Here is a 22,659-nt window from a genome sequence, read left to right as displayed (position 1 = left end):
GGCAAAAGGCAGCCGACGGACATTTTTCATCATAGTTTTATGGCTGGCGAGATCAACAGTGCGCCGCGGCATCATCACGTGAGGAAGGATACACCCAGTCGAGCTCCAGTTTCTCCGACGGCGGCTCCATCTTCAGCTCCTCATAGTTCTGGATGTTGGAGGGGATGTACATGGTGATAGGTCTGCCTCGGATGAACATCTTGATCGATTGTCCTGCGGACCGAAAAACAGTGGGTCATTCGGTGGGGTTCAAGGGAGTCCCCAGAAATATGTGTTAATACAGCGTCACAATCATTTTAACCAATTTATCCATTGAAAATTAGCTGATATACAAGCTCACTTTGTGCCGCACTGCAAGCTTGTACATTTGCTATTTTTGATAATTTTTTTGTGTGTGTTTTTAATGTGTTACTGCCCTGAGCCTTTGGTGAATGACATAACAGACTGCTCTACCTTGGCTGTAGGTTGCTCTGCGAGACCCAGGGGATCCTGTGTGTGAAACAGAGAGAGAGAGAGAGAGGGAGGGAGGGAGGGAGAGAGAGAGAGTTAGTTGAGGGGAAGACAGAAGCCAGACAAATAAACATTGAGATCATCTGAGCTCTGACTTACAGCTTGTTTCTATGAAGCCGCCCCCCGGTATTGGCATTAAGGGGACCCCCGAGGACCTATTCCCCAAGTTTTTACATAATGTTTCCATGTCAAGCCCCTTGTTAGCAACATGTTGTGTTATGTTTCCATGTCAAGCCCCTTGTTACCTACATGTTGTTATTTGACTTTTGTTAAAAGTACAGAGTGCGGTGCAGAGGTGTGGCTGGGGAAGGGGTATAGGTGAATAGGTGTATGTGGATTTAAAAACGGAAGAAACTGGAAAGCGGATATATGCAATAATCTCTGTGATACCACCTTTCCAAATAAAACATTTAAATCTTTAAATAAAAAAGAGTAAGTCAAGAGCCCTGCTTTACTACAGAAAGGCCAGTACCACTACGAGTCATCACCAGGGAAAATAAAACCACGAAGGGAAATACAAATATCAAGAGAGAGAGAGAGAGATGGAGTGTGTGACTAGAGTGGATCAGATCGTGAATTAAAGTCACAGAGAAAGGAGGGGTTGAGGTGGGGCTTCGCAAATAAATAAATTGGCCATCGGTCTCGGCATAACCGACCATCCATCATTCCGTCAGGCGAGGCAGAGTGTTGCGGCGGCAGGGCTGACCACAACGTGACAACGTGACTCCAGGGGAGCGGCCGGCCGGCCGGCCGCGGCCCTTCACAGGCCCTCCAGTGTCTTACTGAGGAAAGCCTTGGCCAGGCCTCGTACCAAAAAAGTGACCGGAGAGGGGGGAAAAGGAGGGGGGGTGGGGGAGAAAATCTTCCCCTGGTCTGTGATCATGGCGGCCGACCTCCTGAGTGATATTTCTGGTGCTTTTAAGGGTGTGGCGAAGCCACGGCGATGGACTGCAGATGACCTGTAATTCTTTCAGCAGGAGTAGATGCTTTTTTTATTTTGTCAGGAGTTTTCTTTTTTTCATTATTCGTTTCTTTGTTTTATCTAGACCAGGTGTGTCAAAGTGTCTGGGCAAACCCCAGGGGTCTTTGAAGGGGTCCCTGGCAAAAAGTAGTTAATAAAGCATCAACACCTTGACCACGTTAACCCTGTTACCCCTATTCAAGAACCACTGATAACCCCTGATTCGATGTTGTAATCACATGGTCACTGCTTTAACCGACGGATTGAACCACCAAGGCACTGTTTCAGAATTCTACCGTCCGTCATCCGTCCACAGAATTTGGGAGATTGCCTTTAGTTTTTATGCTCCGTGTTCCCATGAACCAGGTCCAGATTGACATAAAACTGGAGCACTTCAATCCCTTTGGATGATTTTAAAAGTTGACATTGGTTCAGACTGAGGCCTGCAGCTGTTCTCCTACTACAGTTTGTATTAACGTGTTTAATGTTATGCTTCATGTTGTTGTCATATTCTAAGTTGTAATGCCTGCTTGATTGCTTTCTTGGCCAGGGAAACCTTGAAAAAGAGATTTCTGTCTCAGTGGAACTCCTGATTGAATAACGGTTAAACAAAAAGAAAATACAATAAATAAGTGTTGATGCACTGCATGTGCACCAATGGTCTCCCCACTGGCCTTAAAGACTGATTTATGCTAGACAAAAATAGTATATTTTTAACTGTGCTGCCGAAGCATACTGTAAATCAGGCTTACAAGACCATTTCGCAGATTTCTAACCTGGATCCTATCATTCTATTGTGAGGACATTTGAAAATGTAATTTAGCAGACGCTCTATCCTGAGTGACTTACAATAAGCAAAGTAATCACACACATCAAATACAGAGAGACAGTGTAGTCAGGATCCCAGGTAAACCAAGCACCAGTCTATTTTATACCATGACTGTATTGATTGATTGATTGAAGAATTTATTAACAGTTTGCAGAATTACAGTACATTTCAGCACAAACTCAATACAAAGGCTGTTAACTGTGAGTGGACGACCCAATTAAGCATTACACTTGTTTCCAACAGGGTCCACCATGTTCAAATCATCAAAACATTTAGAGACGTACAAATAGACACTTCTATAGACAGAACAGGAATTCATCAAAAAATAATTCATCAAAAAGGAGGTAAAAAGGGAAAAGAAATATATACAGTGAGGGGAAAAAAGGGGGGGGCGGGGGGGGGGGATTCAGATTTTACGGGGGCCAGTTTCGAATTGCAGCCATCCGTAGGTGCCCTTTGAGAGCGGTTTTGAAGGAGTCAAGGGATTCGCATGTCTTAATGACAGTTGGTAGGGCGTTCCACATTTTGGTGGCATAGGAGCGAAAAGAATTTAGTCCCTTGTTTGTGCCGAATCTGGGTTGTACATGGTTCGTTGCACTCCCTCTGGTGTTGTGGGTGTGGACTTCGTTAACATTAAGGAAGTATCTAGACAGGTACATGGGTATCTTGGTGGTGTATCGAATCTTGTGGACCAGACCCATTGCAAGTTGCTGTACTCTGTCGTCGACCCTAAGCCATTCCAGCCTGTCGAAGTGGGCAGGGGTGAGGTGGGTTCGGGGGGCTAGATCAAGTAGGAGCCTGACCAGTTTGTTTTGGGAAGTCTGGAGCCTGGTTTTAAGGGCCTTTGAGGTGCTGTGGTACCAGGAGGTGCATGCATAGTCAAAGAAACCCTGTACAAGGGCTCCTGTTAAGGTCTTCAAGGTGTTTTTGTTGACCAGTGAGGAGATCCTGTAGAGGAATCTTGTTCTATGGTTGACTTTTTTGATTACGTTGGTGGCCATTTTATCACCGGAAAGATTAGCCTCCAGGATGGAACCTAGGTAGGTAATTTCATCTTTGCGTGTGATAACATTGTCACCCACTCTAACCAAGAAGCCATTTGCCTTGTTGAGATTACTAATAGAGCCAAAGAGAATGGATTCAGTTTTTCCCAGGTGTAAAGATAGTTTGTTATCAGCGAGCCAGGTGCAGATTCTACCGAGTTCAGAGCTGAGGGCATTTTCAACCTGCAGTTTGTCCCTGTCCGAGACCAGCAGTGCTGAGTCATCTGCGAACAGGAACAAGTTGCAGTCACAGGCTGAAGTCATGTCGTTTACATATATTAGGAACAGTAGAGGCCCTAGTATGCTTCCTTGTGGAACGCCACAGCTCACTGGGAGGGGGGGGGACAGTGTTCCGTTCACTTCCACCATCTGTTCTCTCCCCTCCAGGTATGATTGCATCCAGCTCACTGATGTGCTATCGAAACCAATTGCTTTTAGCTTGTTAACCAGTATGGAGTGGTTCACGGTGTCAAAAGCCTTTTGGAGGTCCAGCATGACCATGCCGCAGTATTTGCCAGCGTCCACCTCTTGTTTGATGTGGTCGCTCAAATAGAGGAGGCATGTGTCAGTGGAGTGGGATGTTCTGAAGCCAGATTGGAACTCGTACAATAATTTATTAGTGGCAAGATACTTTTCAACCTGTTCATAGACTATTTTTTCCATCACTTTCGAGATGGAACTAAGAATAGAAATAGGGCGGTAGTTGCCGGGGTCTAATTTACTCCCTTTCTTGTGCAAGGGGGTTACTTTGGCCAGTTTGAAATCTTGGGGGACCTGTCCCTGTTTGATGGAGAGGTTTACTATGTGGGTGATGATTGGAGCTATAGAGATGGCTGAGTCTCTGAGAAATTTGGAGGGAATGTTGTCATGGCCTGTGGCCTTGTGGGGTTGGAGGGCACTCAGTTTCTTAATTACCTCATCAGTTGTTACCATAACTAGTTTAAAATCGTCTTTACAAACACCTAGGTTTTTGTAGAAGGTTGTAATGTGCTCTACACCAAAGAGCAAGAGAGTATCGATCTCTAAATTGAAACTAACTATAGGATGCCAGGTATCCCAACAATTAACCTAGCGTCTGTGTAAATGACATTCTATCTATCTGTGCCTGCATAGTATCCATATGTTAGTCTATCACTAAAATGTGACATGAGATAAAACGTCCTTGTGTGTCAGGAGCTTATACCCTCATAAAGGCTCTGGTAAAACGTCACCAGCCTACGTAAAACGTGCCTGCTCTCTGCTGCACATTATTCAGGTTAAAAACCAGCCAAGTGGCCGTTTCAGTTGCAAAGAGCTTAAAGGTTCTAGTCTATTCCTCATCTTGTCATATTATATCTTTTACGGTTAGACATAGACAAGATAATCACAGATCTGATTGCTCTATCACTTTGTGCCAATTCCAAGTACAGTAAGTACCTTTGTTCAAAGCCAGCTTGTGACCCACTGTTCCATGTCTACCCCTCTCTCCATATGTGCATATAAAGCATAAATGGCTAATGACATTGCTTTAATACATTTACTTTTTTTGTGCCACTTGTAATAATGCTGTAGGTTAAACGTTTACAAGGCTCAGTGGTGGAAAAAGTACTCAAATGTTTTACTTAAGTAAAAATATCAGTGTAATGTAGGAATACTCCGTTACAAGTACAAGTCTGGAATTCAAAATGTACTTGAGTAAAAGTACAAAAGTATTCAAGCATCAAAATGTACTTAAGTACCAAAAGTGGAATGCAGAATGTCCCATGTAAATTTAAAATGCATACAAAGGAGAGAGAGAGAGAGAGAGAGAGAGAGAGAGACAGAGAGAGACAGAGAGAGAGAGAGAGAGAGAGAGAGAGAGAGAGAGAGAGAGATAAAAAGTAAACGTCCTCTTAAGCTCTGCTTTCGGAGTGAGGCCTAAAAACGGCAAACCACACTAAAGTCCAGCAGTCATAAAAAGCTACGCTAACCACAAGCGTGGCTCTGGATAGCAGACGGCAAGAGAATGCATTCACTTTAGTAGGAATTCCTACAGATGTCCACAGCAGTTAAAGTTTGGTTGGGAAAGTACAGTAACATTTAGTACAGTAACATTTAGAGCCGACGTGGTGCTTAGCCAGTGTTTTGGGAATGTTCAGAAAGGATCGCAGATGAAGCTTTAACCCATTTTGGGCGGGAACCCCTTTTGGTGTTAGCATTATGTTATGCTTTAGCTATTGAAAAATAGCAGATCTACAAGCTCATAGCGCGCCACCGAGTGGCGCGCTACGAGCTTGTAGGTCTGCTATTTTTGAAAAAATCGAAGAACGACTGACATAGAAACATAGCTTTTTCAGAAAACTGTCAGGATGTAGAAGACATTTATAGAATATGATCTCAGGTCAAAATTGGTTAACAGAGGAATAGTGTAATAGTGTTTTATTAAATTGATTGGGTATGGGGCTGGGCTAGCCCTAGGCTTGTAATGTCTGCAAATAGGTGGATAGTATGGTGTCTATCCTAACCAAGCCAAGAGACAGAGACAGAGGGTTTCAGATACATCACCTGGCGATGGCGATGCACTGGCGATGAGCTCCTTGGCTCGACTGTAGGGAAACAAAAGAAGAATGACAAATGACAATTAGGGCTAATTCATGCTTAAAACATAACAGATTTTTGGGCCATGGCTCAATGGTCCAGGCACCTTGGCTGGCAACCCAGCCTGAAAGTGTGCCGCGGGTTCGACTCCCGATCCCGACGGCCTTTACTGCATGTCTTCCCCCCATCTCTCTCCCCATTTCCTGTCAGCCTACTGTCTGTCCCTCCATAAAAAATACAAAATAAAGATGAAAGCCACAAAAAAAAACATTAAAAAAAAAAACATAACAGATTTTTGTTAAGCAACAAAAAGCTTCAAGAGACACTGGAACATGTCTATCTATTCACAGCTTCCTGTCAATGGCTTAATTTTGAGATTCTTTGTTTTTTTTTGTTTTCTAAAACATCACCAAACGCATCTGCATTATGCAATATAAAACGCTTCATTGCTCGGCCAATAAGTCATGGATGTTTGAATTTGGAAGTCGAGGGACAATATTCGGCTAGGCTATTCACGCAATGACATTCAGTGTGTTGGATTACCTATCTTAAGCAAAATTCAAGTCTCTGCAAGTTTGTTTTCATACCATACTGAAACGAATCCATCCATGCCCATGAAAATCAAACAAACTACAGTATGCTTTGGGAAATGGTTGGCAGTAATACTTAATAATAGTAATAAGTCACAAGACATGTTGAAAAATAGCCTATCTACAAGCTAAACGGTGCATTGATAGCGTGCATTTAACCCCATTCATCCACCGACAGCAGAGGAATTCACGAACCAACCTGCTCATTAAGGGTTCAACGTCTCGCTCAAGGGCACTTTAACAGTAACCCAAGTGGAGCTACTGTAGGGATCGAACCGGGAACCTTCAGATCCCCAACCTGCCGCTCCACATCCTGAGCCACTGTAGATTGACTATTTCTGACATATGCGACACCATCTTTTTATTTATTTATTTACCCTGGTGTCCTACAGACCAGAATAATAAACTGGCTTCTGTGATCCCCCTAGTGAGTTTTAAAAGGATTGCCATGGGCACACTTCCCAGACATTGCTCCTGCTTTCGTTGCTTAGTTTTTATACATTCCGTCTGTCCTTGTTATTGTCTTGTATGTATTGTTACTGGCCGAGCTGCGTTACTTATTTTGCCTCTTCTCTTGGCAAGTTCACACTTCACACTAGTAGTCTCAACATGTTTTTTTACTGGTTAAATAAAAGGTTAAAGTATAAAATATAGCTTAACCCATATTGACCTGACGTAAAACATTTTTTTTACGATTTTTCAAAAATAGCAGACCTACAAGCTCATAGCGCGCCACTCGGTGGCGCGCTATGAGCTTGTAGATCTGCTATTTTTCAATAGCTAAAGTATAACATAATGCTTAAAACACCAAAAGGGGTTCCCGCCCAGAATGGGTTAAGAGGTCAAATGTACAATATCAACAGCACCTTACCAATGTGTCTATTATGGTTCATTTATATTTCTCTGGTTTTCTGTAAAGCACTTTGGTCAATGGCCGTCGTAAATGCGCTCTATAAATAAAGTTTGAGTTGAGTTCAATGTACAGGATGCGAGGGAACTATATGCCTTGTGCCTTGAGGAGCACTTCAGCAGGTCATTAAGGGGCGGTTGTGTAATTGGGGGGTTTATCAAGCATGATTGCACCTCTCCTCACAGATGTTTGGCTGAATTACACCAGAGACATCTCCAGGACGTCTCAACAGAACATTCTGGCACTCCGGAGGCGCTCTTTCAAACCGCACCGCAATCCAGTCAAATCAAACCTAACACAACCCCTGGATTCGGTATCAAGTAATAGGGCACGTTTTTACGGGATAGGGGAATTTTATTGTTATGGGATAGCGGGGATATAAAAGACCAGTGGGCCTTCCAGCGTTTGACTGTGAAATATGTATAAGGCTCAAGCGGCCATAGGAAAAAGTGAGCCGTGAAAATACGGCGTGAACGTTATGAGTGACGGAGGACAGGCTCACTTCTCCAGGCTCGGGGAGCGGGTGAGGAGGTTGGCCGAGGAAGCCGCCTTCTTGTCCAGACGCTTCTTCGTCTTCTCCAGGGTGTCTTTGGACAGCTTCTCGCTGTTCCGACGGACCCTGGGAGAGGAGAGAGGAGAAGAATTGAGTAGTTGGAGGGGAGGTTTGCTTGAGAGGGTTGATCTACGCCGGTGTCCTTGCAGCATGAATCCCACACATACGCATGCACGCCGATGTGTTCTTGCACACAAGCAGGAGCAACCACTCATTAACACCAGTCTTCCTGCACTCTCAAAGCCCTGTTACGCTTAATTCACGTGCGGGTGTCATGCGTCAAAAATAGCTGTTCTTCAAGCTCACGTGTTGCACTGCGACACAGTGTGAGGCCGTGAGCTTGTAGATCAGCTAGTTTCGGTACACAACACCGGCATGCAACTAACTATGACAGCTGAATTCGAATACTCAAATGTCTGCCAAGTTTACTGACACATAACGTCAGTGTCCGAACGTAGATGAGATGCAGTTTGTTTATTGGCAGAGTTCAACCTGGCAGTATTTAGGCCACGTATTTAAAGACCTCCATGTAAGTTATGCAAAGTCCACAAGACTTTCACATATTTCCGCAGGTCACTAGTCATCAATTTCGCCGTAACACCGCCGTGTTGGAGGACAGATGACGGAGGAAAGCAGAAATGTGAGTATTGGAATCTGGCTTTTTGCTTCACTCACCACCGCCGAACCTCGTGTTTTGGTGAATCACTGTTGAATCACAGCTAGTGTGTGTGTCACAATACAGCCTTAAGTTGCCACACACGCCCACGGCTTCCTGACATGCCCTACTACTGAAACCAGTGATCAAGGAAAGCGCCATGTGTCAACCAGTACATTTACTTAAGGACTGCACTCAAGTACAATGTTGAGGTATTCGTTCTTCACTTGAGTATTTCCAATTTCCAATACTTTTACGTCTACTCCACTACATCTCAGACACAAATATTCTACTATTACTCCACTACCTTTATTTGAAAACTTTAGTTACTAGTTACTTTGTAGATTTGATTATTATTACAAAACATACATTAACCACCATTTCGGCCGTTTGAAAATAGCCGATCTATCTACAAGCTCACAATGTGTCGCAATGTGATGCATTGTGAGCTTGTAGATCTGCTATTTTCGAAAGATTTTTATACATTTGAACCTTGTGAAATGGGATATTCTGCATAATGGGTACTTTCTACTTTTGGCATTTTAAGTACATTTTGATGCCAATACTCTCAATACTAATTCCGGACTTTTACTTGTAAGAGTATTTCATTGATACTGTAAGTAAAACACCAGCACTGTGACAACAACCACTGAAAACAGTGGGCGGCTACGTCACTGTCCACTCGTACAGGAAGTGAAACTGGGCTGATGAGCCCCCCCCCCCCCTCTCTTAAACATCTACTGGAAATGCAAAGATGTCAGTGGTGGAAAAAGTACTCAAATGTTTTACTTAAGTAAAAGTATCAATACTGCAATGTGGGAATACTCCATTACAGGTAAAAGTCTGGAATTCAAAATGTACTCGAGTAAAAGTACAAAAGTATTGGCTTCAAAATGTACTTAAAGTACCAAAAGTAGAAAGTACTCATTGTGCAGAAAGTCCCACCAAATTTAGATTGACGATTGTGAGTAAAGAGCCTAGACTGAAATTAATTCAATACGCATGAACATGTGCAACACTTTGGATGTGGCATCCCTAGAGCCTAGTCATTACAAATGTTCACAAAGATTTTTGAAAATAGTTATGTAAAACTATTCGTAACTTGTCACAATGCAACATGTTATGTTAGCTAGAGAAATTAGGGGATCGCGAAATTCAAAACAAATTAAATGATTTCTTTCCCCGCCTGGTAATTCCATGAATTAGAAAACAAACGTTTAAGAAGTAGTGAAAATAGCCAATCTACAAGTTCACAACGCAGCACGAAGAAACATGTTGTGAGCTTGTAGAGCTGCTATTTTTTGGGGGGTCCCGGCTCTGGGCAAACATCTCATTTCCTTTTTGGGTCTTGAGCTAAAAGGTTTGGGAACCATTGCTATAGGGCAGCGGTTCTCAAACCTTTTCGGCCATGAACCCCCTGTTACCTCCTGACCTAGCCGACGCATCCCCTACATGGAAATATAAATTGCATAAGCTACTGTATATAGAGACACACATTTCTTTTTTATCCACATATTTGCACATATATGAACCTGAATATGGCATATACATGCAGCATAGGCTATATTCTGCATATACTTGCCATATTGGCATGTTAATATAAAACCATAGCACCACCATTTCATGCCTTTTCATGTCTAGAAGGCGCCCGCGGCACTACAAGGGGTGCACGCACCACAGTTTGGGAACCACTGCATAGTGGACTAATTACAGTATATACAGGGATTACGTGGTTTATGTGGTTGTACTGTAGTGTAGTTCAGGTTCACGTAAACAGGGGTAGTGATCAATGGTCTCCGGTTAAGACCACTGTTACCAGTACCTCTGGTTACCATGGAGGGGCGTTAAAGAGCTGAGCATGATCATGGAGAACACGTGTTATCAATTAATGCAAGAAGAAAGTACTTTACTTAAGCAAAAGTATAGTAATAGCAAAATTAAAATACTCTCATAAAAGTACAAAGGTATTGGCATCAAATTATACTTACAATACCAAAGTAACCCATTTCACAAATGTTTCTAAATGTATTTCTCCTAAATGTCTTTCTCTAAACTTTCTAGAAAATAGCAGATCTACAAAATGCTATTTTCGAATAGCGAAAGTTTAACAGAGGGCTTAAGTGGTTTGGAATATTAATCTAAATCTGCAGTAGTAACTATGTCCAATAATTATTTAATACATAATAAGTAAGTACCGGTATTTGCCTCTGAGATGTATAGTAGTGGAGTAGAAGAAGTATGAAGTATTGAAAATTTGAAATTCTCCAGTGAAGTATAAAAGCACCTAGAAAGTTCAGTGTCCAGTGTACACAGTACTTGAGTAAATGAATTTGGTTACTTTCCACCACCGTTATCAATCGACGGCAGCCCTCCCAAATTCCACAACGAGGAAGTAAAGCACAGAAACACACCCACGGGCTCAAGTAAACAAATGCAGAAGAACTCTGCAGTATGTTGTAGCGATTATTTCCTAATTGCTAAGAGCAGGACAGATGATGCCGTTTGAGGACGCACATGCTCAAGATTAGAGCTGTCCAGACACACCGAATGTCAGCCAGAGAAAATGTTAGAAAACTGTTGATCAGGTTAAGTGCTTATCGAAGTGCAGCATGTATGGGGTCCTTGTGGGGGGTCCTTGTGGGGGGTTCCCAGCAAAATGATTGATAGTTACAGTAGGAGTAGACTTATGGGGGGCCCGTGCCCTAATTATTCATGCCAAACTGGGAGGGTGGAGGGGGATGGTCCTTGAAATTAAAAAGCTTGAGAACCCAGTAGTTTTCAAACTTTTTCAATTGAAGGTTAGGACGTCGGCCCATAGATTATTAACCAGAGAAAATGTTAGAGAACTGATGCGGTCAGGTTAGAGAGTTGAGAGTACAATCGGGTTGAAGAACTTGAAGAATAGAATTCTGGCTCGTCTCTCTGCAAAACCCAGCGGGACAACAACAGCAGCAGCAGCACGCCCTCCAGACGTGTGGCTCCGCGTCGGCGCACACACACTGCACGCACTGTTCATCACGCAACTATCAATGTTGCATTCATGGCAACAATCAAACCCCTTGACACAGATGGCATGATTGTGTGGAGTTCATTTTTCGTCCGTCCGTCCCATGTCATGCCATGCTTGGGCATTTTGTTTTTCTGGAACACAGCATTAACCCATTAAAACCAGGCACGCATCTGTGTCAAAGTGTTCCAACTACTGATTTAGAAGGCATTTGTAGAATCGGCCTCATTTCATGGATTAAAGAGGCATTGACATGGAAGGACATGGCAACGGCGCATTTCGCACCGCAGAGTGTCCTTGCAGCCGATCGGAGAGTTCGGAGCTGTGCTATACGGTACATACAGGGAGCTGTGCTATACGGTACATACAGGGAGCTGTGCTATACGGTACATACAGGGAGCTGTGCTATACGGTACATACAGGGAGCTGTGCTATAGGGTACATACAGGGAGCTGTGCTATACGGACCATACAGGGAGCTGTGCTATAGGGTACATACAGGGAGCTGTGCTATACGGACCATACAGGGAGCTGTGCTATAGGGTACATACAGGGAGCTGTGCTATACGGTACATACAGGGAGCTGTGCTATACGGTACATACAGGGAGCTGTGCTATACGGTACATACAGTGAGCTGTGCTATACGGTACATACAGGGAGCTGTGCTATACGGTACATACAGGGAGCTGTGCTATACGGTACATACAGTGAGCTGTGCTATACGGTACATACAGGGAGCTGTGCTATACGGACCATACAGGGAGCTGTGCTATACGGTACATACAGGGAGCTGTGCTATACGGTACATACAGGGAGCTGTGCTATACGGTACATACAGGGAGCTGTGCTATACCTGTTTTATTGCCCTGTTTTATTTACCTTATTGTCCGGATGAGTGAACGCTGGCGCGTCTGGCTGCCGCTGCTCTCCGGTTGTTTTTAAAGTTTGTTTTGTGATTTCACGCATCGTCTACAGCAGACCTCATCCCTCCTCAAACTAAATGGCAATAAAACCGAGTTAACCCTCATTGGCACCAAATCCTCACTCACCAAGCAGCCCAGTTTTACACTCACTATAGACAACTCCTCGGTTTCCCCTTCCCCCCAGGTCAAGAGTCTGGGTGTCGTCCTCGACAGCACCCTATCTTTTCATACCCACATCAATAACACCATCCGGTCAGCCTACTTTCACCTTCGCAACATCAACCGCCTCCGCCCTTCACTCACCTCCAACAACACTGCCATCCTAGTCCATTCTCTGGTCGCCTCCCGCCTCGATTACTGTAACTCCCTTCTCTTCGGTCTCCCCCACAAACTCCTCCATAAAATCCAACTGGTCCAGAACGCTGCAGCCCGCATCATCACCAAAACCCCTGCCATCTCCCACATCACCCCCGTTCTGCACCAACTCCACTGGCTACCCATCAATTACCGCATAGACTTCAAGATCCTCCTCAACACATTCAATGCCATCCATAACCTCTCCCCCCCATACCTGTCTGATCTCATCCATATCAACACTCCCACCCGGGCACTCAGGTCTGCCTCCTCCACCAACCTCACTGTTCCCCCAGCTCGTTTGTCCACCATGGGGGGTAGAGCTTTCAGCCGCTCTGCCCCTCGCCTCTGGAACAGCCTTCCCCCTGACATTCGAAACATGGACTCACTCCCCACCTTCAAATCCCACCTCAAAACTCACCTATTCAGACAAGCCTATGCTCACCTTGAGTAAAGGTCTGCTGCAGGCCTTTGTGCTTATTTTAAACTTGCTTTATTATATTGTATTTCTTTTCTGTTTTGTTAAGCGACCTTGGGTGACCTGAAAGGCGCTATATAAATAAAATGTATTATTATTATTATTATTATTATACGGTACATACAGGGAGCTGTGCTATACGGTACATACAGGGAGCTGTGCTATACGGACTGGTACATACAGGGAGCTGTGCTATACGGTACATACAGGGAGCTGTGCTATACGGTACATACAGGGAGCTGTGCTATACGGTACATACAGGGAGCTGTGCTATACGGACTGGTACATACAGGGAGCTGTGCTATACGGTACATACAGGGAGCTGTGCTATACGGACCATACAGGGAGCTGTGCTATACGGTACATACAGGGAGCTGTGCTATACGGACCATACAGGGAGCTGTGCTATACGGTGCATACAGGGAGCTGTGCTATAGGGTACATACAGGGAGCTGTGCTATACGGACTGGTACATACAGGGAGCTGTGCTATAGGGTACATACAGGGAGCTGTGCTATAGGGTACATACAGGGAGCTGTGCTATACGGCCATACAGGGAGCTGTGCTATACGGTACATAAATGGAGCTGTGCTATACGGTGCATACAGGGAGCTGTGATTAGCTGCCCTCGCATCATATTTTCCACTGGAGCCAATTCTGTGTAGCTATAATGTGCGTGTGCGTGTGTGTGTGTGTGTGTGTGTTCGTGTGTGTGTGTGCACGTGTGTGTAAGTTGGTGTGCGTGTGCGTGTGTGTGTGTGCGTGTGTGCGTGACACATCCGTCAGCACGTACGAGCGAGCGCTGTTGCTCTTATGTGTCACTAAGGCCTTATGTTTCCCTGTCCCACACACGCCGTCTCTTGTTCAAACACACGGGACAGGAAGAACAGTAGGAACAACCGGGTTGTGGGGGGTAGTGCATAGTTACACCAGGAGACTGGACAAACTGTGACGGCAGAACGTGTCTTCGCCCGCTGTGCATCCCCCAATACTGGTTTTGAATGGAAATTTGATACTGGGAGCCAATCAGTGGTGGAAAGATTATCAGTACTGCAATATAGTAAATATGTTACAGGTAAAAGTCCGGAATTCGAAATGTACGTAAAGTAAAAGTACTCATTATGCAGAACGTCCCATTTAAAGTTTTCAAATGTATAAAAATCTTTTGAAAATAGCAGATCTACAAGCTCACGATGTGGCGCATTGTGAGCTTGTAGATGTAGATGGTGAAATGTATAGGGCTGAAGTGGTTACTATACGTTTTCAAATAAATGTAGTCGAGTAAAAGTACAATATTTGGATCTGAGATGTAGTGGAGTAGAAGTAAAAGTATTGGAATTTGAATTACTCAAGTAAATACCTCAGCATTGTACTTAAGTAAATGCACTTAGTTACTTTCCACCACTGGACTTCTTTAACCCATTCAGGCCTGACGTAGAAATAAAAAAAACGTTCGCTCTGAAAGAATATATATTCAAAGATTTGTGCCGCATTTTTACGATTTTTCAAAAATAGCAGACCTACAAGTTCATAGCGCGCCACTCGGTGGCGCGCTATGAGCTTGTAGATCTGCTATTTTTCAATAGCTAAAGTATAACATAATGCTTAGTTAAAACACCAAAAGGGGTTCCCGCCCAAAATGGGTTAAAAGCTATAATATGACACAGATGCGTCCTCAGGTCTAAATGGGTTAACCACATGAAACCTATGCCTCTTTTACACGGCGACCATCTCCAGATAAAACGGCAAAGTCCAGTTGCGTTCTCAATTTTTATTGACCCTTTACACGAGAACGCACACTTTATGAAAACGCTATAATGTCGCTAGGTGGCGGTAACGGGCTGCCAAATAGACCAGTCACCCACGTACAAGAAGAAGAACCCCTTCACGCAACCCTATTGGGGTTTTGAATGATTCCAGAACACCACATGGTTGTGGCCGCAGCCCAGAGCATGCAGGCAGAGCGCGCCACGGGATGGTTATATATTTTATAATACATTAGGCTACATAAACGCTGCTGCTGCCGCGGCTGCCGCCTATCACAAGGCTTTTTATTTACATCATGGTTTTACATTCACCATCGCTGATGAGCAGCGCTTTGTAGGAGAGGAGGGAGGCTTGTTCAGGAACTCCATTATATCATATATTGCTCTGCATCAATGTAATAAACATGTGCGCTGTAAGCCAACGTGAGCCATGATCTTTTTTGCGGATTCACCGTTTTGCCTGTTTACATGCAGAAGGGATAAAACGGCGGTCTCAAAGATTTCCACTCTGGGAGGTGGTTTCACTTTGTTGCGTTTTCACCTCCTGAAAACACCATTCTCGTCTAAAGGGACACCAGCAAACGATACTTTATTTAGCCGTTTTCTATGAACACCGTTCTCGTGTAAAGACCACCCTAGTGTCTTTGTTCTGAGCATGCCATATTAGACACACACATTCAGACATTCTGGGAAAATAGTCAAACGTTCTCCGAAAAGCTCACAACACTTCACATTGCGGCATGTTGAGCAGAGCTTGCAGATCTGCTATTTTCGGCAAGCGAGTTGATGTAGAGGGAAAAAAGAAGGGGACCAAGTATAGACCCCTGGGACACCACAGGCAATATAGGTTAAAAGACCAAAAAAACTAAAAACAGAACAAAATCATTATCCCTGTGTTAAAGATATATTTGTCTGGGACCGTGCAAGAGCGTCTCTGTGACTCTCTTTTGGGTCCCATCCCGCCAGTTGAGAAATGCTGTTATGCTGCTGTAAACACAGACTAACCACAACCTGGCAACCTTGAGTCAAGGTTGCTCAATAAAGGCTCCCAAAAGCAGCAGTTACACTTGCACAAGAGTAAGTGGTACAGTATAAAAAACAAGCCAGGGTTGAGAAAGAGGTGATTGTTTTTGTCCCTTTAAAAGCCATGCAATCATGCATAAGAGGGAAGATGAGGGTGATCTAGATGGAAGATATGAGTATTTAAAAAGGGGAGAGGAGGCGGTTGAGATCACGCACAGCAGCTTCTTGTCTCCCTCCTGGATGGGGGACAGCGCCCCCCCGGCAGCGCGCTGACCGGGGCTCTGGTCTTTAGCGGCGGGTGGTGGAGGAGACTGCGGTGAGGCGGAGCCGCCCACCTCCTCCTGCGCGGTCCGGAAGTCCCCCTCCCTCTGGAGGCTTCGGAGGGTGGTGGGCCGGATGGGCTCCTCCACGGACGACGTCCAGTTCATCTCCTTCGTCTCCTGCTCGACTCCCGCCTCCTCCTCCTCCTCCTCCACCTCCTCCTCGTCTTCCTCCAGGCCCTGGACACGGTGGAGTCTGGCCCGGGAGCCGCCGCTGTCCGCCAGAGGCTCGGGAAGCAGCGCGTCCTCTAGTTGCAGACTCTGGACGGCCCTGGTGAGACCCAGGACGGGGACCCTGTCCTGCCCCTGCCCCTGTGCGGTAGGCTCCGTCTGGGTGGACCTGTCCAGTGTGAGGGGGGCTCTGCTGGGCCTGAGCTCCGGGGACAGTGAGGTCCCCGCGTGGCCATTCTCTGTGGTCGCCGTGCTGTTTGGGACTTGGCTAGAGTTTGTGACATGGTTGACATTAACAGGTGAAAAGGAAACTGGGCGATATGGAAACAAATATCATATCATTCACGATTATTTTTCAAGCAGTATCACGACCCACAATATTATCATTATCATATTCATATTGGTTTTAATGGTTATTGAACAGTACAACCACCTACAAGGTAACAAAAACTAAAAGAAAAGGAGTAACGGACCATTTAGAGGAAAATACTTATTTTTGGCAATCATAGAATGTGCATTCACTGTAACACGATATATTATATATACTGTACGATATCTCTGAAAAGGCATATCGTGGAGACATGGTATCGATATTTATCACCATATCGCCCATCTTGTAAAAAAAATAATCTGTTGCTTTACCTTAAATGTGTTTTATTCAAAAGTAGCCTACTGTAAATATAAAGCATTAACCTACATAAACTATTTTATGTAGGTTTATCTTTGTGCGTGCGTGCCATGCACGTATGTGCGTGCGCACACGTACAGTACGTGCGTGCGTGTATGTGTGTATGCTTGTCCAGTACCTAGAGGCAGGGTGGGCTGAGCTGGGCGACAGTTTGCGACTGTTGGTACAGCCCTCTGGGCAGCCGACCTGGTTCAGCACCCGTGCTGCGGCTGGGTTCACTGGGGGAGACAGTTTGGTGTGGTTGCTGGTTAAGGCCTCACTCACACCTTTACTGCATTGCTGTATGCTTGTTGGATGAATGTTGTGTAGTGTCATGGCCGCCCCAATGCATTTCCAATGGGAGTCACATGGTTTGTAGTCCACATTTTGGACTACAAGCTGTTGTATGGCTTTCGGCTGTGTTTCGACTGCGCCCCTCCCCCTCATACAACACAAATGTTGTGTCAAACCATGTGACTCCCATTGGAAATGCATTTCCGGCCATGACACTACACAACATTCATCCAACAAGCATACAGCAATGCAGTAAAGGTCTGAGTGAGGCCTTACAGTGGTGGACAGTGAACAGGTGCATTTACTTGAGTACTTTAAGTACATTTTGAGTATCTGTACAGTTCTAGTACAGATCTTGCAGAGCTGCTATTTTAGAAATATTTACAAAGTGAAAGTGGTTTAGTGTGTCTGTCATTTTGAGCGGTGCCAACTGCTCCAATGACTGGCCGCGTGTGTCTCTAGGTCTCTATGTGTCTATGTCTCAATGTATGTCTGTCTGTTTGGGGTACGGACAGCTGCAATACCGCTGTCCGCTGGGTGGCACTGTTGAGCAGCCTAAAGAGCCTTTCACACTGAGCACTATAACTATAACAATAAAACTACCGTAAAGTACAGTATAGAACAGTAACTATCACAATAAAAGTATAGTTGCACAGCTCAGTTCGCGCGGGTGTGGCAATATAGTGGCCCTCTGGAGTGAGTGTGGAAATATAGTGGCCCTCTGGAGTGAGTGTGGAAATATAGTGGCCCTCTGGAGTGAGTGTGGAAATATAGTTGCCCTCTGGAGTGAGTGTGGAAATACAGTGGCCCTCTGGAGTGAGTGTGGAAATATAGTGGCCCTCTGGAGTGAGTGTGGAAATATAGTGGCCCTCTGGAGTGAGTGTGGAAATATAGTGGCCCTCTGGAGTGAGTGTGGAAATATAGTTGCCCTCTGGAGTGAGTGTGGAAATACAGTGGCCCTCTGGAGTGAGTGTGGAAATATAGTGGCCCTCTGGAGTGAGTGTGGAAATACAGTGGCCCTCTGGAGTGAGTGTGGAAATATAGTGGCCCTCTGGAGTGAGTGTGGAAATACAGTGGCCCTCTGGAGTGAGTGTGGAAATATAGTGGCCCTCTGGAGTGAGTGTGGAAATATAGTGGCCCTCTGGAGTGAGTGTGGAAATACAGTGGTCCTCTGGAGTGAGTGTGGAAATACAGTGGTCCTCTGGAGTGAGTGTGGAAATACAGTGGCCCTCGCCATCCTCAGAGTTGCACAGAAGGTTACCGCCCACCTGTGATGAGCTGCTGCTTGAGCAAGGGGAGGAGCTGGTCATGGAGGCGGAGCCTCCGTAGGGCGTCGGCCAGCGAGGACTTGAGCAGCGTGATCTCGTCCTCCTGCGTCTGCAGCCTCACCTCCATCATGGACGTGCGGTCAGGGAAGTCTGCGCTGCTGGCGGCCGACACGTCGTCTGCATGGGGGGACAGTGGTGACAGCCAATGAGGAGACGCAGTGACACTGCATGAGCTCTAAGTTACAGCAGTTCTCAAACGTTTTTATGGCAAGGAGTCAAATGTATTTGACACCCCCATCTGAAACTATTATGTGCCAGGGATCCTCCATACAAAGATTTGTGTTGTTACAATTTTTGGAGCGGTGCTAAGCTCTCCCAATAAAGGGCTTTGTGTGTACTGTAGGTGTGTCTGTCTGTTTGGAGCACAGAAAGATTTGTAGCATGACCTATTGACCCCTACAGATTGTTAGGGTCATTCACACTGAACAGTCAGCTAATCGGGGCTGCATCGGGGTCACACGCACACACGCACACACACACGCACACACGCACGCACACACACACACACACACACCCAAGGAAATAGCAGATCTACAGTACAAGCTCACAACGCGTCGCATCGTGACGCCTTGTGAGCAACAGATCGGCTATTTCAGAATAGCCAATGTACAAAAAAAAAGGTGAAACTGGTTGGATTTTGATTCCATATTAACTTTAATTTTGCTGGGGACCCCTATAGAACCCCCTGAAGGACCCCTGGGGGTCCCCAGGACCTCACTTTGAGAACCACTCTGCTCTAAACTCATCGGACGACATACCGGGGAATACAGCTGCATGGTATGCTGTTGTTGGCAGTAGTAACGACACACATTCTAGGCATAAATACCCAACTTAAGGCCCTGCATTACGTGAGGGTGGTGGTGGGTGATCACGGCTATAAACTCGACAAACAACCTTGTTTTGGCATCCGTCGAGTCAGTATTCTTCCATTCCAGGGGTTCGTGAGAATGTTTACATAATACCGTCCAATTTTTTCAGGGACAGATGACTGAGAGTTAACTCTGAAATAGTCTCCAAAGTCCTCAAAGACCCCATTGTGAGTGGACCGGAGCCATAGACGTTGTGTGCGCGCACGTTTGTGTTTGTGTGTGTGTGTGTGTGTGTGTGTGTGCCTGCGTGTCAGTTCTTGTATTTCTGTAAAGACAATTTAGCTGCTCCACAGCTTTTCAAGTGTTTATTCTAGATTTAAAATAACAATGGGGGACATGTTAATTCGAGGTACAGTAACTCTCACTAATAAATGGTGAGGGTTAAGGTCAGAGGTTAACCACTTAAGCCAAATATAGTACGTCATGTGACGAAATGTCATTCTACATGCTCCCAATGCATCGTGATGCATTGTGAGCATGTAGATCGGCTATTTTCGTGGCTAGTAGTATACTTATTGTGAGTGTGCGCACGCGCATGTGTGTGTGTGTGTGTGTGTAAACTCTTGGCTCAGACGTGCCGCCGTGCGTGCTCCTGTCTCGTAGTGTGTCAAGGGGTTGGTTGGCGGGGGTACTGGATGAATTCTCATGTTTGTGTCAATGGAATGACGTTCTTTCTTTCCTGTGTCTGGATGGAACAAAGCTGTCAACACCTCGCATAGAGAGAGAGAGAGAGGGGGATATTTTCAGACCGTCAAGTCATTTAGCTCGACTGGTTGTTCTCACTTATTTGCGTGATCGTTATGCCACTGGATTCTTGCTCAACCGTTTACGGAGTTATTTCTGCATCCTATGGTCCAACAAAGTTAAGTGCGCGAGACGTTCTGGGGCTAAATGCATGTGTAAAGTAACTATAGTACATTTACTTAAGTGTATATGAGTGTAAGTACATTAAGTACAATTTTGAGTTATTTTACTACAGTATTTACAATGTTCTGTACTTCTACTCCACTACATCTCAGAGACAAATATTGTACTTACTCCACTTAGTTTATTTGAAAACTTTAGTTACTAGTTATTTGTAGATTAATTAATATAAAAAATGCACCATACATACATTAAACACTTTAGCCCAATATACATTTTGGCAATTTTGAAAATAGCCGATCTACAAGCTCACAATGCGTCGCGATGAGTACTTCCTTCTCGGTACTTTAAGTACATTTTGATACCAATACTTTTGCACTTTATATAATTAGCATTTCTAAATTGCAGCATTGATACTTTTACTCAAGTAAGAAATGTGAGTACTTTTTCCCACCAATGCATAACACCAGTCCAACACAGTGCAACAGTTATGTGCTTGAGAAGTTTGTGGGGGATCGAATGCTTTGCCCAGGCCGTAATGAGTGGGTGAGAGAGGTGCTCTGCCACCACTCCACAATTGCACAAACCCTCAAACTCTCATCAACTCAATTTATGGGAGCATAACTGGCCTAAACCCTCAAGCGGGAATCGCACAGCGCAAAGTGTTATTGTAACCTTCTCCTCCAAAAAAAGAATGTCACTCAAGATCGGACTCCAACCACTGAAGTGCAGGTTTTAAGACGGGATTATGTCTCCCGAGTGCATATGAGGCCTTTTGTGTGTGTTTAACGGCTGGTGAAGGGTTAAGGGAAATAAAGTTTTCAGCTGTGAGTCATGTTCTTTGGACCATGCAGGAAACAATAAGACTGAGAAGATTGGATGCCAAGCCTACAAGGCCTGAGAAAAGCTGTAGCTAGTGTGTATACAGGATTTGTGCATAGATCATCGCGCTGTAAGTAGTTATGACAATACATGCCTACCATGTAACATTTGACACTGCACTAAACAGGAGTTACTACTTTGAGGCTGGATTAATTTCAACAAATGAATGTAGTACATACTGTATGACACACCTGTTGTCACATCTATGCCCATATTCATCTATTACCTGTTAATTTGAGACTTGCACTGATAGTATGTTGCTAAATCCACTTTCCTGCTATTGTCACACAATCAATAGCTTATCCTGTTCACTCATTCCTGTCTATACAGGGCAGCAACCGGAAAGACACAATTTCCTCTTGAGAACCCAAATATTGCCCAGACGGCTACGCCAGCCGTCTGGGCACCTAGGCCTGTAATCCAGCCTGACAGTGTGTCGCGGGTTCGACTCCCGATCCTGACGACCTTTGCTGCATGTCACCCCCCCCCCCCCCCATCTCTCTCCCCATTTCCTGTCAGACTACTGTGCATAAAAGCATAAAAAGCCCCCAAAAACATTTAAAAAAAGGAGAATCCAACTTTTGTCATCTCCCATCTTTTGATTTGATCTTATCGTGCACACTGCACTTTCAAGAGGCTTGAAAGAAGAGGAGAGTAATGAGAAGGAGAAAGACAGCACGCCACATGCCATCGTCATGCTGACTTGTGGTGGCATTTTGTCAAAATATTTTTTTTGCCCTTTTGGCCAACATACAGAATGAGTGGACAATTATATTGCCAGAAACACATAAAAAGCTAGCCCTGAATGACCGTAACAGGTCTGTAACTCTGAGTGTTCAAATGGAACAAATGGACCCTTAAAGGTCCATTTGGTTCCATTTTTACACTCTCAGAGTTATGAGGGGCATTGCAACATTTGAGAACCACTAGTACTAGTGCCATAGTGTCGTTGTAAATAGGTGTCATATATTCTGAAGAAAACCTGGAGACCGACGTTGAGTATTTGGGTCATGATCAAACTAGGAACATTATAATGGTGTGTGAAAAGGAAAATCAAAGGTTTGCCAGATACAAGACCAAGTCTTTGCCACGGACACATTTGTTGA

At 44.8% G+C, this 22,659-nt stretch overlaps 1 protein-coding gene across 2 annotated transcripts in view; it reads right to left on the bottom strand.

Moving 5' to 3' along the window:
- The window catches only part of eml3 (EMAP like 3), a 57,010-nt gene that overhangs the window by 17,485 nt on the left and 16,866 nt on the right, over positions 1 to 22,659 (bottom strand). For both annotated transcript variants that reach the window (XM_079491723.1, XM_079491724.1), the window contains exons 2-8: positions 18,879 to 19,055; positions 17,456 to 17,555; positions 16,375 to 16,917; positions 7,902 to 8,018; positions 5,867 to 5,907; positions 454 to 489; positions 93 to 213 (exon numbers count right to left, since the gene is read on the bottom strand). In XM_079491723.1, coding sequence (XP_079347849.1) covers positions 93 to 213; positions 454 to 489; positions 5,867 to 5,907; positions 7,902 to 8,018; positions 16,375 to 16,917; positions 17,456 to 17,555; positions 18,879 to 19,055 — 1,135 coding nt within the window. The remainder of the gene's footprint in view (positions 1 to 92; positions 214 to 453; positions 490 to 5,866; positions 5,908 to 7,901; positions 8,019 to 16,374; positions 16,918 to 17,455; positions 17,556 to 18,878; positions 19,056 to 22,659) is intronic.

The sequence above is a fragment of the Electrona antarctica genome (genome assembly GCF_951216825.1).
Source record: "Electrona antarctica genome assembly, chromosome: 21".
In the NCBI taxonomy this organism is placed as follows: domain Eukaryota; kingdom Metazoa; phylum Chordata; class Actinopteri; order Myctophiformes; family Myctophidae; genus Electrona; species Electrona antarctica.
The sequence above is the reverse complement of the archived record's forward strand: the minus strand, read 5'-3'. Positions and strand labels throughout refer to the sequence as shown.